Source organism: Lolium perenne, chromosome 6 (genome assembly GCF_019359855.2).
Source record: "Lolium perenne isolate Kyuss_39 chromosome 6, Kyuss_2.0, whole genome shotgun sequence".
Classification (NCBI taxonomy): domain Eukaryota; kingdom Viridiplantae; phylum Streptophyta; class Magnoliopsida; order Poales; family Poaceae; genus Lolium; species Lolium perenne.
The window spans coordinates 11,117,173-11,133,553 of NC_067249.2; the positions used below are offsets into that span (position 1 = coordinate 11,117,173).

At 44.9% G+C, this 16,381-nt stretch overlaps 1 protein-coding gene across 1 annotated transcript; it reads left to right on the plus strand.

Moving 5' to 3' along the window:
* The first annotated feature begins 11,941 nt into the window (after nt 1-11,941).
* LOC127310794 (uncharacterized) lies at nt 11,942-13,234 on the plus strand. The gene has a single exon (XM_051341432.1). The coding sequence runs from the start codon at nt 11,942-11,944 to the stop codon at nt 13,232-13,234; it is 1,293 nt and encodes a 430-aa protein (XP_051197392.1).
* Nucleotides 13,235-16,381: the final 3,147 nt, after the last annotated feature.

Below are 16,381 nucleotides of genomic sequence, written 5' to 3' on the forward strand. Positions count from 1 at the left end.
TCCTAGTCCATCTATTCTGTTCAATCTCGACTGGTCCAAGTCACATGAACCTTATGCACACTGTACAGATGACATGACTACAAATTTCTCTTCTATGATATATTATTATAAAGGACAGAAGTAATGCCCTGATAAAAATGATTTTTTTTTGCTTTAACTGATATCATTCATATTTGACGAGAGTAAGTGCAGCATTGTAAGCAATGCACCAGAGAATATATATGACCTCCTTACGATCTAAGACTTCACCAATCTATAGCTCTGTTTCCTTGGCATGAATAAAGCCATGCTATATCATGATCATCTTTCACATACAAATCCATACCTTTTGTTCCTAAATAACATGAACTTCTTAAACATGCTGTTAATCCAGAGGGTATTTTAGTTAAGCTACTTGTTCCTTGAAAACTCTCTTATCCTCCAATGGTGTGTATGGAAAAGACAAATATATGTAGTCCTCAGGTCCCATGGGTAAGCAGCCCAAGTCTTCGATCTTGGAGCTATCAAAATGATAGGCCACTACCCTTTTGAATGGTGTATCAAAGAAGACAACCTTTTTCCTTCGGATGAAATCCAAGAGAGTATCTGAAATGGCTCTGTTCCGACCCATCTTCAATACCTGTGGCGTTGCTTCTGTCATCTTCATCGCAGTTAGCACATTGTAGGGTAGAAGGACTATCGCTGTGTTCCCAGGAGAAATTTGCTAGAAGAGCATGAAGATTGACGTCACACCTCAACATCCAGTGTATCTAATCACGTGCTTCATCAAGGTACCAAATCTGAAGTCCATGGCATCATGACCATTACAGAGTGCACAATACACCCCGTTCTCTGATTTTCCTAAACAAAGGCAAAACCAATTCTGCCGAATTAATACTCTCTGGCAGCTCAATTGCTTGGTACTTTTGACTTGAGAATATTATTCTGCAGAAATTAAAGCATTAGTAAAGTTAGACTAACAACTGGCTATATCAAAACAGAACCGAAATAAGGTGGCATCTAAGATGCGAATACCAAGTGCCTCATGATGAAATCATACTGCCAGGGGTGCTTGGATGGGAAAGCCTCCAACATATAGCCAATGGTCCGTGCCGCCTCCCCTTCATGAACAAAAGGCCTCTCCTCCCACTGATGATTTGTCCTCGATGAGAGGACAAGCGAGACGAATGTCGACGGTAGCCATTCTCTTTCTTATGTGAGGGGCCACCAAATGGGAGCTACCAAGCCATGGAATCCAAGGAACACTCCTGACTAATAAGACCTCATAGCATGGCGACTCGGTAGGATCAAACACAAAGTATTGTTCATAGCAATCCATGCAACGCAGCCAACGCTCGACATCACACATGTCCTCCATGCCTGGGGTGCACATGAGCGGGGGGAGGAGGTAAGCGCGCCCACTCTCGCGTGGCTGGATTAAGCACCCTCGCCTCTTCGTCGCCGAGCAAGAGGGGGCCGTTGCAGTGTTGCGCTATCATCATGCATTCGCCGTCCTGGGTATCCAAGTAGTGGAGGACGGCGCGGCGATCTCGGTGGGTGGCGTGAGTGAGAAGTACTTCGGGAGCGTCTGGTCGCCGGTGTGGATAAACATGCCGGCTAGCGAGTGCGGCAGGATGTCCGTGAGCAGCCGGCGGGAGTCTACGACGGTGCGCCATGCATCTTGCATACGCAGCGGGACGCGGCGAGGCAGATCGTCGGAGGCAAGCAGATCGTCGGGTAGCTGCGCATCGGGTCGTCCACTGACATGGATCAGCGCGTAGGTTGATGTTTGCAGAGTGGCGTTGGCGCGCGGGGAGGACGGCCGGAGCGGGCGCTCCTCTCCTCTCGATTCCGTGGATCGGGCGGGGGGTTAGGTGAAATCGTGAGGAGAAACCGCAATGAAACAAGGCGGCGGAGGACCTCGTGAAGGAGCTGGGATGGAGGGGATCGGATCCGGCGGTGAAGGAAGCCGCCGGTGCAGGAGGAGCTCCGCCGCGCTCTCTCTCCTGCAGACTCTGGAGCCGAGCTTGTGGCAGATGGTGTCACGGCGAAGACCGCGACCACAGGCACAGGGAGGAGGTGCGGATCGGACAGAGGAAAGAGGCGGGCGGCCCGATCTCATCCAGAAACGGCGGCGGGAGTCAGGGCTCGGCGGCGAGCGGCGGATGGAGGGTAGCTGGGGTGACGGCGGAGTGGTGTGGAACACGGGAATGGAACGGAGCGGAGGCCTCAACGGAACGATCGCAAAAAAAAAAGGGCCTCAACGGAATGGACGCGGCAGTGCGCCGTGGGTATGTGGCGTCCATCGCGCGACGTGCGCGTATTCCACGAATTTTTTTACGATCGTGTGCTATTTCGCTAAAACAAATCAAAATACGGGGCTACGGGCAATACCAATCTGGCCGTAGTACTCGGTCCCCTTCACTGCAAAAGGAATTTGTGGAACTCCCCATCGCATTAATTTGTTTTGCGAGTCAATGTGCCAATACCTTACTAAATATCGAATGTTTTGTGAGAGGACAAAGCATATCGATGTAAAGTACCATTATCTTAGTGACATTGTTGCACAAGGTAAACTGAAGGTATGCAAAATAATCCTGCTGATGTGACGATAAATTTAGTTCATGTTGCTAAGTTTGAGCTTTGCTCGAGCTTGGTTGGTATAACTGTTTAGTCCAACTGGCTATTGACGCCAGCAAGTGAAGCTCAAACTTGGTTAGTATAACTATTTAACTCAAGTGGTTGTTGAGGTCAACAAGTGTTTTATTTGTTGTTCAAGAGGTTATTGAAGTTCATGTTATAAGAAAAGAATTATCTCAAGATGGAGTTTGTTATATTATGATCCAAATTCATAAGAAGGCTAACTTCTAAAAAGCTAAGCGAAGCCTCTCGCCGGAGGATAGGACCGAAGCGCACCGCATTCTAAAGTTAGCACACAACGTGCCCAACGCCCTGGGGGTGCCGGGGGGGGGGGTCGCCCCACTCCTTTTGTGGCTAGCCCCCTAGTTTTTAACTCTCTTTGTTCTTGTTTCCTTTTTGTTATTCGATTGTTGCATTTATAGCATTGAGAACCTAAAATGTGAATGGTGGCGGCTCAAGACGGTGGCGCGAAGACTGTGCGTGACCGTGTGGGGGCGGTGGTTCGGGGAATCGCATATGTCGCTTCAGCTACCATCGCGTCCAACCTGACGGTGGATGGGACAAAATGCTACCTGGAAGCAGGCATGTGGGCGCTATGCGGGGGCTTGCTCGACACCATCCTGAACGAGATAATCACGAGTGAAGGAGAGGGCCGAAGGACATAGGGCCATCTACGTACCATCACCAATTCACCACCACAACTGTGTCATCTATCTCCTGATCTCCATGGTTTGCAAGGAGCTGTAGTTTATCACAGGCCCAGTACAACAGAATAGAGCTTTGGTAACACAATTATGTAACACATTGTAAAATGTGTTACATGTAAAATTAAAGTAACACATAATTTGTGTGCCAACAACCGACAGTAACACAAACTATATGAGGTCCAAAATTATGTTACAGAGATATCAACACTGTAACATACAAACATGTGTGGGAGAAAATGTGATACAAGTGTGTTGACTTAGTAACAGGCATATATATGTTATCCGGAGTGTGTTACAAACTTGAGTGCGAATAACACATAATAATGTGTTCATCCATAGTGTTGTGAGCTAACTATAGTTGAAATAGAAAAATTAAAATCAATTGTATGTATATGTCACCATTAACTTACACATAGGGATAAGCGCCGACCGGCCGGAATCGACCGGTTAGGCTCGACGGTGGATCGGGAATCGCCTTTGTAGAGGGGAAATGTGGTGGCCATCCAATGCTGCATGAAAGGCCAAGCAAGGGTGGAGCGGGGTCAGGGAAATGGGACAGCACTTTCAGCTTGGCATTTGACCTTCATGTGGGGTGGACGATTTATTTTTGGGCGACCCTTTTGTGCTGCAAATGTAGCATAAGAGCCTAAACTATGGGGGTGACAAAAGAAATTGCATCACCAAATGAGGATAGGATATCTCCCGGAGAAATGGGTTTAGCCTTTCATGCCCTAAAACTCAGTTTTTTGTACACCCTCTGATCCAAAATAAGAGTTGGAATTTTAGTTTAATTTTGTCCAAGTTTAAACTAAAGGCCTAACACTTATTGTGGATCTAACCTAACAATTATTATGTATTAGAGGGAGCAAAATATTTGTTTTACATCATGTTGACAGGCTCTAATGTAAGGCATCCAAGCGGTGTTTTTATTCATCTTGTTGATTTTCCTTTCAAAATTATTTTAGACTTGAAAAGAAAATACCCAACCAAGGTTACTCCATGTTGTATGAGATCGTACCTATCTGTGAAGCGTTAAAGGGTCCACATGTATTACAGGCCCACAGTTCAGCGAATATTATTTCTCAACGCATAAACGTGTCCATGGTACCAACTGGTACTAATTTGTTTTATCCCATTTGCCAAAGCTCTCGAAAATAATCCCGCTAAAATTTCCCTCCACTTATCTAACCCCAATCCCGATAAATTAGATCTCAAGTCTAATTTCAGATCGCCGCCGCCCTTCATCGTCCACCTGCTCCATAATCCTATCGCCCTCGTCGATACATCCAATGCTCTGCCCTTCAGCGCGCTTCATCGTGTCGCCCGTCCATCAGCGCCCTCGTCAGTGCCGTCTGCCCAGGTTGAGTCGCTGGTACCCGTGATGTCACGTACGCAGTTTGGAATCAGATCCATCTCGGCATATCGCGCTGGTCCATCGCCGATGGCCAGACCTAAAAAATCCGGTATGTCTGCTGCAGAGGCTTTGATATTTGCCGATTCTCCAATCAATCGTATGTTTCGTGTGAAAACTGCAGAGGCAGGTATTTCCTGTTGGTCATGTATGGTTCTTTCATGTCGAGGCGTAACATGCAAACGCGCGGCGGGGCGCGCAACCAGTTGCCGGAGGCCATCGCGAGGGCTGTTACGATTGACGGAGGTGGCAAACGAGATAGCTATGAACAGCCAGAGGAAATCTACGAGATGCAAAGCGGCCAACCTAGAGTCCTAGACTTCTCCGTCAATAATTTTGGTGTGGAAGAAATCAACTCTGTTGCGTTGCTCTGCCCAGAGCACATCAAGGTAACCTTGGTAACCTTTATACAAACAAACAGCGTTTATACAAAAAAAAAGGTAACCTTTTGTCTGCCTAGGTCCAATTCTTCCATTTTAAATGCAATATTCCTTAGTTTTACAATGGACTACAGATGTTTGATGAATTGTTAACTTGCCAAGTCTTCAAGTTTGTAAGGAAAAAATCCCTCTTAAATATTTAATAACTATTTTTGGACAGTCAACAACCAACAACATAAAACTGAAATTTATTTAAGTTTGTTTGGATGAATCCATTATGAAACTTTGAACATTGTTCGCCCACAAAATGTTGCGACTGATTACTTTACATTCCATGAGCATTGTGTGTTGTTTTACAAGATCTGCCCCAATCACTTTATTTTTGGACAAGATTAACCACTGTTTTTCATATCAAATAACTGAATGCTAAGTGTAGGTTCTGGACCAGCAGGCAGTTCCCTAATTTTCTCCTCAGCTTTAAGTGTCGTATATCAGATTTTGCTCATAGTGCAGTATGAGTTCATGCCTTATAAATCCATGCCCATCGAGACTATACTGCAAATCGCACATTTGTCTCATACAAACTGGAAGCTCTTGCTTCTAGGGGCTGTAATTTATGGATTACAGACTTATAGTCCCAAAATTTTAAACTAATAAACATTGGTGTTGTGGTAGTCTGATATACAGTTCCTTAACACTAGAACATAATGCTCATTGCTTGATTGTTGCTGCTGGATCTCAAAATTTAACTGGCCTTAAAATCCCATTTCCGAGCCTTGAGCTGCTTTGTCACTGTTAGTAATATAAGTGGAGCATTCCATAGTATCTCCACTAATAAAGGTAAGCGTCAAATGTACAGAAGAAGACTTATTCTCTTCATTGGTTTGATTTATTGTAGTACTTTCAGTAAACAATACACTTTAACTTATCTTTTCCCGCTAAAATGCATGTGATAGGTTATGTCATCGTGCGGGGCTTTAGGCAGTAAGGAGTAGAAAGAATTGAAGGTAGTCATATGAAAATTGGTGGGCCACCACACCAACAAGGTATGTCGTTGAAGTATTGTTATCTTTTTCTGTTGCCTTTATTTTAAAATATAACAAATGCATAACTATCACTAATCTCATCCACATGTTACTTTGTTTGCTCTTGACTACTTCACAAAATGAATTGCATTCTTCTGCACAAGTATGTAAATGGGAATGACTCAACTCTTATCATAGTGTTGTCTTCAATGCGCATAGATGATCCTGTTGTGAAAAGTGACGCGTTAATCATGGAACTTAGTACCTGCAAAAATGTTGGTGATGATTTTGCTTCGAGATCCTAGTTTCTTAGCCTTCTGGTTAACAGAATCATATTTGTGCACATTTAATCATAACTATTACGTCAGATTTTATTTTGCAGATTTGCAAAAAGTACATGGGTTCGAGTTGCGTTCGAGTTGAATTCTCCGTAGAGGCTGGATCAAGAAGACAATGTTTTAAATTTGCATGTACCAATAATTGTAGTTAACATTTATGGATTGAAAAAATGTAATAGTATTTACAAATATGTCTTTCTTTAGTCCAAATTGATGCAAATGCTATGGTGTAATATTTGTAATATTTTGATCTTTTCGATTTTTGAAGGTGGTGTGCTTCACTTTGTATGTTATCTTCAAGTTGTGAGTTACTAATTTATTTTCCATTAATTTATTAATCACGTGCAATGGTTTTTATTTAAAGAATAGATATTGCTTTAATAGGTTCCTATTTTTTGGTCAATTAATAAAAAATAAATACATTAATTAGGTTGTGATACTAATATAATATTGATACCGATGGTGTTACAATAGTTACACAAATTAAATTTGTTTCTATGTTTTGACAACCATCAATCATAGTATTACAATATTTTGAATATTATGTTACTAATTGTGTTACTGTAGCCAAAACTAACTGTTACCAATTGTGTTACTATATGTGGGAAAATTTGTTACTGCCAATGTTTGACATCAACGAACATGTTACTACGTGTGTTCCTATAGTTACAAAAATGTGTTACTAGTATATGTTGTAACACGTAGAACACATGTTACTACAACATAATTGTAACACAATATTTAGCATATAGTAACAATTATTATGTGTGACAGTGGACGCCTGTTAGTAACACGGTCTAATGGAACACATTTAAAGATGTGTTACAACATGGCCTTGTAACACTGATTTGGTCCTGTAGTAACACAAAACTGTGTTACCAAAGCTCTGTCCTGTTGTAGTTCCTTACGGGCAGAACTGCAACTGAACCCGAGTGTGGAGGGAACGATGCCGATGGATCCACTGCAGAGGGAACGACGCATGCGCGACAGGCCAAGGAGCAATATGGTCCCGCAATGTTGTCTCCCATGCGAAAGATACACTGCCTATAAGTCGACCGACTATTTGTGAGGCGTTGTTGGCTCCCCTACAGACAGAGTCGCCGTGTTCTGCATTCCAACGAATTCACCATGTCGTGTTGGTGCATATGTTTGTTGTTAATTGGTACAAAGTGTGAGTATGAATTATGTCACACATTCCTTTTCCAATGCTTTTATTTTACCGACTTAAATTTTCATAAGTCTAGATAAAATAATTATACGCTTTTCCATGGAAGTTTCAAACAATAAAATAAGGTTCTGCTGTTTTTAGGAATATAGTTCCAGAAGTTTTTTCTGAAGATCTCTGAAATCAGGCGAGGCCAAATGCACCATTGGACTCGATCAGACGATTATCATATGCTTGCTCTACACCTGATATATATATGGACAGTGATTATTTCTTGGTATAATGATTTAATTAAGCTGGTGGTGTTTCGCTCTTATGCCATGTTTGAAAAAAAGAATATATTCATCCCATGTGTATCACTGTAGTAAGTTTTGTAATTTTTTGCCACTTACGTATTTTCTGTTCAAATATGCAATTCATTTCCTATTTCTACTTTGGAAGTTTGAATTGCCGTCTTTAGATTATCGTTGTTCACCAACATGGAAGCAGACAAGATGACGTTTTTCTTACAGGAATTAGACAAGATGAAGTATTTCATATGCAGTACGACCGTAAGCCTGTACCTTACCATTGGGTGTGTTCGGTTTGGGGATGGGGTGGAACGGAATGGAACCGTTCAGCACCCAGAGCCCGTTCCTGTGTTCGGTTGCAAACTGGAATGGAATGAAGTGGTTCCTCCAAATGGAATATTCCCTCTAGATCCGGAATGAAGTGGTTCCTCCGATTCGGCCGGACGAGGTGGAACGGGTGACTGTCACACGCTGATTAATTAAGTTTAGCAATAATTAACCAAGTTTAGCAATAATTAATCAAGTTTAGCACTACTTAATCAAGTTTAGCAAATAATTAATCGAGTTTAGAATAATTAATCGGGTGATTATCTCACCCATTCCATTCCATTCTCATCTCATTCCAAAACCGAACACAAGGATGGAACCATTCCGTGACAAAAAAATTGTCCAACCCGAACACAGGGATGGAACGGTTCCGTGCCAGTGGAATGGAATGATTCCATTCCATTCCACCCCATTCCCAAACCGAACACACCCAGATTTCCAATTCGCCTTGCTTGATCCCCACCGCCGGCCAACGCTAGGGCATGACCAGCAGCCGCCCCTCAGATGGAGCCAGATGCGTCGCCCGAACGTCGGTCACCGTGATGGCGCAGGCCGAGCGCGGCTGTTGCGCGTCACTACCTGTTCATCTGGGGGATCCCAGGCACGTATATTACTAGTTAGTATTTTCTAGATCCATGATAGTAGATTAGATACTGCATTGTCTCCAAGAGTGAAACTGCACAAGCAAAATTTTAATCATAGATAAAATTTATCGTTTTTCCAAATAAACACAATGTTAGTCCATTTTTTTTGTAGTACTACAAGATAGTCTACCTTCAGTATACACCGCTGAAAAAATTCACCATTCTTATGAGATTCTCAATTGATTCCATATCTATGGCGAACCTATAGCTACGATTTGTAGGATCTAGCTTTCTTTCACAATTTGATCAATTGATTGATATTTTATTAACGACTCGCGAATGACACGTGTGTCTCCCTAAATTGTTACACACTTGCCACCTTAGCGTGGACCTTCCTTGTCAGCAACACCGTCAAACAAGTTAAAGTGACCGAGCGGTGCTTGTTGCAAGAATTAGAATGTGGACTAGTGGGATTTTGCAAAAAAAAAAAAAAAAAAAAAAAAAAAAAATCAGTTAGCGCCTCATCGGTAGAAAGGTGGATTTGACTTAGGTACGATATAATACCCCTCAAATCCTCAATAATACACCTCAAACCGAGGGAATTTGGCTCAAACCGAACGAAGGCCTAAGAGAAGACAATCCTCTTGTTTCAATTTTTTCTCCTTAAACTGAGCAATTATCTATTTATCCTAAATGACATTGATACGACCTGCTGTGCATATTGCCAATATAACACCCGTGTTACTACAAGCCAACAATGAACGGAAGAATGTCACATGCATATATAGGCAAAACCGATAGAAAACATGATAGGGTGCGTTACGTATGTGCTCGGTTTCATATAGTTTACTTGGTATATGGGTATAAGGGTCGCGTGCGGGTAAGAAGAGCTAGGGCGTGATACGTACATGGTTCGGTTTCTTATTTTACCGTGTATATGTGTGTGTTGGACTTTTTTTGCGAAACACAATACAGACGCAGATTTTTTTTCGAAATGGGGAAATATCGCCCCAGCTTCTGCATCCAAAGGATGCACACGGCTTTTTTTATTAGATTATTCACGAAACCTTACAAGAAAAAATACAAAAGATCAAACTCGAAGCAACCTTGCTATACCTACAGTGGGATGAAGAGGGTGACAATACACCAACTCAAATCATCTAAAACTAAATGCCTTCTCAGACCGCCCAATAGCATGTGAGAAACACATCCAGTCAAGCAGACTCTCAGCGCACGCCAACGCACACGCCACAGGAGTTGCTCCCGCCGTCTTCCTCGACTCCATCTTCAAGAGAGATCAACGCATTAACCTTGCAAGACCTGCCGTCGATGCCACCATGACGCCAGACGGCTCCACCCTCCTGCACGTATACATCATCCCGCATCTGTCGTCGATACCCTGCAACACCATGCCACTGAGACTCAGCGCCAACAATGTGGTAGATGAACACCACTCCACCGAAGTCCGCCAACATCCAGCAGCTGCTCCAAAAACGATGCCCCAAGAGGTAGAACGACGCAGGACGCGCCGCCATCGTCCAATCCGGGAGACTCGGACCTAGGGTTTCCCCCGGAGCAGCACGAGTGAGAAACCGCAGACTGCATTGACGATGCCTTCAGGAAAGGAGCGACGCGTGATGCCGCCATCGCCCGCCAAGACCTTGGTCGAAGCTCGGTTTTCACCGGAAGCCACGCAACCCGACTCGTCGCAAACCGGCCGACCTCCTCCGGCGAAGGAAAAGACCACCGCCACCGTGGCCAGAGCCGCTGCCCTGGGCGTCCTCAGGGATGCGGAAGTGGCCGAGGGGAACCACCGCGAGCCGTCGATGTAGAAGAGGGAGACGTTGTGCAGACGTCACCACCCGCCCAGCCCCAAACGGGCCTTGATCGGGCCCGACATCCGCGCCGCCACGCCGCGTCATCGTCGTCGGCCAAAGCTGCTCCGCCTAGGTAGCCACCCACCCCGCTCCACCATCGCATGGAAGAAGGTAGCCGCCGCCGCGCCGCCTTGATCCGCGACCGAGGGAAACCGCCGCCACGCCGCACAGGCTTTGCCTGGCGACGCCCAGGGTGGCGGCGGAGGGGGATCTGCGCTGTGGACGCAGATGCTCGCACATATGTACATACACTCATCCCTATGAATGCACGCACACCCTACCCCTGTGAGCACCTCCGAGAGACGCGCCGAGGCCACGGCGGCCTGCCGAGGCAAGCACCGTGACGACAGAGACAGGCACACGGGCACGGTGTAGATCGTCGATGCCGATGTCGGAGTAGAGGCGCGTGGCGACGGTGGCGGTGGACGACTTAATCCGATCTATAATCGGTAAACCAAAAAAGAACACGTCGGTTGAGCGACCGGCGGACAAAAAAGAAAACCGATCTACAGATCGGAAAAAAGAAGACTAAGAGCAGCCGACCAACCGATCGGCGGACGAACCCTCATATAGGTTGCGCGGCCCCCGGAGTAGGTTATGAAGATTGACCTTCCCGGGGACGGCGCGGAAGCTTGTAGGCGGCTAGGTCAAAGATCGCGCCGCTCTGATACCATGTAGAACGATAGAGAGGGAGAGAGATTGACGGAATATGATGGTTGTATTATTGCGCGTCATGGACAAGTATATATAGGCGTACAAGAATCATTTTGGAGTGCAAGACAAGACACGAGATCTATCTCTATACTAGATTACCTAAATTGTACATATAACTCTAACAATGTGCATGTTGCCCATATAACAACTTGTGTTACTGCAAGCAAACAATGAACGGAAGAAAGTCACATGCAAATAGGCAAAACCGATAGAAAGCATGCTTAGTGCGTGGTACGTTACGTACATGACTCGGTTTCGTATTTTACTTGGTATAGTACAGTATGTAATTATAAGGGTCGTCTACGGGGAAAAAGGAGACTTTTGGGCATCGGATCGGGAGACCGGGACCGATCATGATCGCCACAAGGTTTTTGTTCTAGCGGACGATTGGCAGGAGAATCGGGAGGCCGGCCGGCGATATATTGCCGTATCTATCACTTCCCGGCCTCCCCAATATTCCGATTCAAAACCTCCAAACCGGCAAACCACTGACCACACTCCGATATGAGCGACACCAGCGGTCTCCGTAACTTCGCCGACCTGCTCCACCCCCGCTCCGGCCGCCCCGCCGTGCCAAAGCCGGTGGCAGACGATGTAACCACCCGATACCACCTCTTCCCGGGGTTCCCTTCCAAAAAAACAAAGTCGCCGTCCCATATGAGCGACGCCGGACAGATTTGGCCGCCGCCACCGCTCGACGACGAGGACGTCCTCACCGAGATACTCTGCCGCCTGCCACCCCTGCCATCCTCGTTCATGCACGCATCCCTCACCTGCAAGCTCTGGGGTCGCCTCGTCAACTCCGCCGCGTTCCGCTGCCGCGTCGTCGACCACCACCGCCACGCCCCGATCTTCGGCGTCTACGAGAAGTACGCCAGGACGCTCCGCTTCATCCCCGCCCTCGACGTTCCAGACCGCATCCCTCCCAAGAGATTCTCACTCAAGGTCGGCGCCGACGGCAGTGCCACTGTGGACCACTGGGACGTGCTTGAGTGCCGCCACGGCCGCGTCCTCGTCATCAACCTCACCCGGCGCGAGCTCCTCGTCTTCGACCCCGTCTCGGGCGACCGCCGCGTCATCGCCTTCCCGCTGGATTTTCTCAACAACATCTGCACTGCCAACGGAGCCGCGGTCTGGGAGGACGAAGGAGCAGGACACTCGAGTAAATTTCGGGTGGTGCTGGTCGGCTTCTGGGGCGATGGGGGCGAGGGAAAGGTTGCCGCCCGCGTCTACTCCTCTGAGACCGGCGAGTGGGGTGACCTCGTTGCGGCGCCTGACCGCCCGGAACCATGCCTCGTTGGCCGTCTCCCGTGCACCCTCGTCGGCAATGGCCTCTACTGGTGGCTGGCCGAGCCTCTGGGCTCCATACTCCACTTCGATTTTGGTACCCAGAACCTAACCATCATCGACAAGCCTCCCATCGCCAACATCAACATCGGCTGCAGCAGGATCATCCGGGGAAAGGATGGCACTCAGCTGGGCCTCGCCGTGTTGTCTTACCCTACCTTGCAGATCTATGACCGCGAGGTTGGATCTCATGGTGCTCTCATGTGGGTGCTGCGGAAGACGCTCCACATGGACAAGATCCTTGGTTTACCGACTCGGATGGCGGACAGGGATACATTCATTAGGGGGTACGCCGAGGATGCCGGTGCCATTGTTATGTCGGCTCCTCACGGAATAAGGAACGCTCTGTACATAGTACAGCTCGAGTCAATGAAGCACAGGGAAATCCATGGAAACTTCTTCGAGAGCTCGTATCATCCGTTCGCAAATTTCTATATAGGTCGGCCGTAAGTGCTCTTCTTTACATTGCAGGAGTGTGTGGCCTGAATCCTCTTATTCTGGGTGGTTCGTTGCTACGATATGTTTAGTGTGCTTTGGAGTGTTTACTAATGGCTTAGTTATATCTTTTTTCTTTGGCTAATTGATGAAATTAATTAATAGCTGTATTTGTGCCGCTAGCATAGTGGCGTTTCATTATTCTAAATAGAACTTTAATCTTGTGTTCTTGTGTAATGTTGTCTATACCAATTTTGTAAGTATGGGTCAAGAACTCAAGATAAACCGTCCTGCTTATCTTGGCATTTCCTAAGTAGCTCTGATCCTTTTATTTTTCATATATATGGTAGCTAGAATATACTTTGTTGTGCTTTGAAGAGTTCAATAACAGCTCAGTTATCTTTTTCTTCTTTGGTCGGTTGACAAAATTGTTACCTGTGTCTTTTTTTGATTTATTTAGCTTTATTTCTCATGAAATATAGCAAACTATTTTGAGCAATTTATAGTAGCATTATTGCTACGAAGGTTCACACACTTTCTACAATTATCTATTTTGCTAGGGTTAACCGGTACAAAAAAAGTCTGGATGCTTTACGTAAGAAAGGCCAGCTCTATCTCTTACATTTTTTTTTCTTTTTCTAAACCGTATCAGACTAGGGCTTCACGCAGCCATGCATGAGGAACTGAAAAGCATATATCAGACTGAAGCACTGCATGCATAGTATATATAAATGGCATATATCAGCCGGATGAGTTCAATGAGTACACACATAATTTGATCTTACACACTATATATTGACACTTAGTTAGGACATCTTTGATTCTCAAGACTAAAATATATACGCATACATGCGGTTGTGCAAATTTGAATTTTACGTAGGAGGGCACATAGATTTTCCTTTTTTAATAGGAATAGAAAAACATAAGACTGTACAATCGTGGAAATTCAAATTTTCAGGAAATAAATTTGTTTTCTCTTGGCTAATTTTGTATATATTAAAGGTGTCTGGAGATTTAAAATATATAAATAAAGAGTATGTTACGTAAAGGAACAAATGCGACCTCTAACAAACGAGTCCGGTTGCTGCAGTACGTTGAGAAATAGAGTATGGATGCTATACGTGCACCTAGGCAAGCTAGATGATTTATGTGGATGAAATCTGCGCCAAATAGAGATATAGATACACGAAGCTGACTACAAAGTAATCTGTGAGAAGAAAAACTCCAAAGCTGATCGTGTCTACTTTTAGTAATACTTTTATGCGTGTCACGGCATACGAGTGATACTAGGCAAGGATATGGTGGCACATATATGAGAAAAGCAATATAGGGATAAAAAAAGCCACCACGTTCTTCCAAATGGACTAATTTAAATAATCTGACCGACATACTGATATTAACGGTGGAGATTAAAAAATTATGCATGTGGTGTATTTTTAGACGGAACAATTGCGACGGCTAGAGAATGTAAAAAAAAGTATGGTTGATATATGAGCACTAAGGCAAGCTAGATGATTTATGTGGATGAAATTTGCGCCAAATATTGATATGTGTACGTGAAGCAAAATAAACACTCGTCAAACAACCGTAGCAAAACTGGTTATTTTTGCAGCTAGAAGCGTCCTTTCGGTAGACACATAGCGTCTTCGGTAGATTTGCCATCTCGTCATTGCCGCCGTCGACGGTCCGGCCTATATACATGAACACACATGATATATAATAGAAATTTGCGTGGAAGATGACACACAGAGCAGATATGCATGGTCCAAACGATTCAGCTTAATGAAATTCTAATGGACGTGCAAAAACGTTACCTTTGGAGGGAAGCAAATTTCGCGGTAAAAGGAAAGTAGATATAATTTGGGAGCGAGCCGCGCCGTCGTCAAGCGTCCAAAGTCTTAAGTCGCGAATATTCACGCGAGCGCACGCGCTATTCAAGTGTGCTCCATGTGCTTCTACTACTATCTAGGAGACAACAAAAAGCCCCCCTTATAAGGTGGTCTCCATCCTCTTGGCTTAGCAAGGTGGGACTAAACATTGGAATCCCCTTCCTATGTTGCACTTCTGTATATCTGTGTGGCCCTTTTACAGGATTTCACGTGGTGGGCTTTCATGGATGACAAAAACTGTATCAAAGAAAGACCCAGCAGTGCTTGTTTCCTCTAACACGCTACTGGCCCACCTTGTGGAGTGTGTGAAACAACCAAATACTAAAATGCAAGCAGAAGGAAGTCTTCGTGTGACACATCTATTTAATTTGATCAACTAACTGAACTGTAATATTACTTTAATATAACATGCAGCTAGCCAGTGAACATCCATGCATACCTACGTTCGGCGCCACGCGTTGTCTCGGTCATATAATGTCCGAACCATGTGAAAAATTATGAAAAACCATAGAACACGATTGTTTGGGCTCTAGTGACTCTAACCCCTACTTTCGTTGGAATATAAAAGTTATGAAAAATCGTGGAAAATGATAATTTGGGTTTGGAATAGTACATAACTTGAAAAATTATAGAAAATGATTGTTTGCGCTCCAGTGACTCTACCCCTGCTTTCGTTGTTTTGTTGGGCTTGTCTCCGCGCCCACGAGATAGCAAGTGTGTATCATTCCATGTGTTTTCTCGTTGTCGGACGTTGTTATTTATGCTTGAAGACGATTATAACCTATGATTCTCTAGTGCATCAATCTATGTCTCATGTGACCGTCGTTTGCATAGCATTCTAGTTGTTACCTTTTTTGTCTTATCTCTTCGTCGTGCCATGTGATTCATAACTTTTGCATACGAGCTCCAATCGAGGAGCTCCTTTTAGTGTCATAAAGCTATTGGGAGGTTAGTTTTTTATGATTTTTGAGGATGTCATTAGTAGCCTAGATAGTACAACCCCGTCAAGTCGTAGCTCATCCCCGCCTAGCCTAGCCATCTTGGCCCAAGTGCATGTGGTAGAAGTAACTCAACTCCATTCTTAAGTAACAAGATCGGTTTCTTCAATCAGGGAAATTTTCATCAAGAGAAAAACGTGAGAAAGACAATAGTTGAAAAACCACACAGCAAGAAAATTTCGTTTGGTGCATCTCATACGCCACTGTTTTGGGAAGAAAGGAACCTACTCCTACCAACGAGGCAACGAGCAAGCGACTCTGCTTGCTTGGACTAA

Bases quoted from the DNA above. Each gene is read 5' to 3' on its own strand.
- LOC127310794 (XM_051341432.1), top strand. From the start codon at position 11,942: ATGAGCGACACCAGCGGTCTCCGTAACTTCGCCGACCTGCTCCACCCC.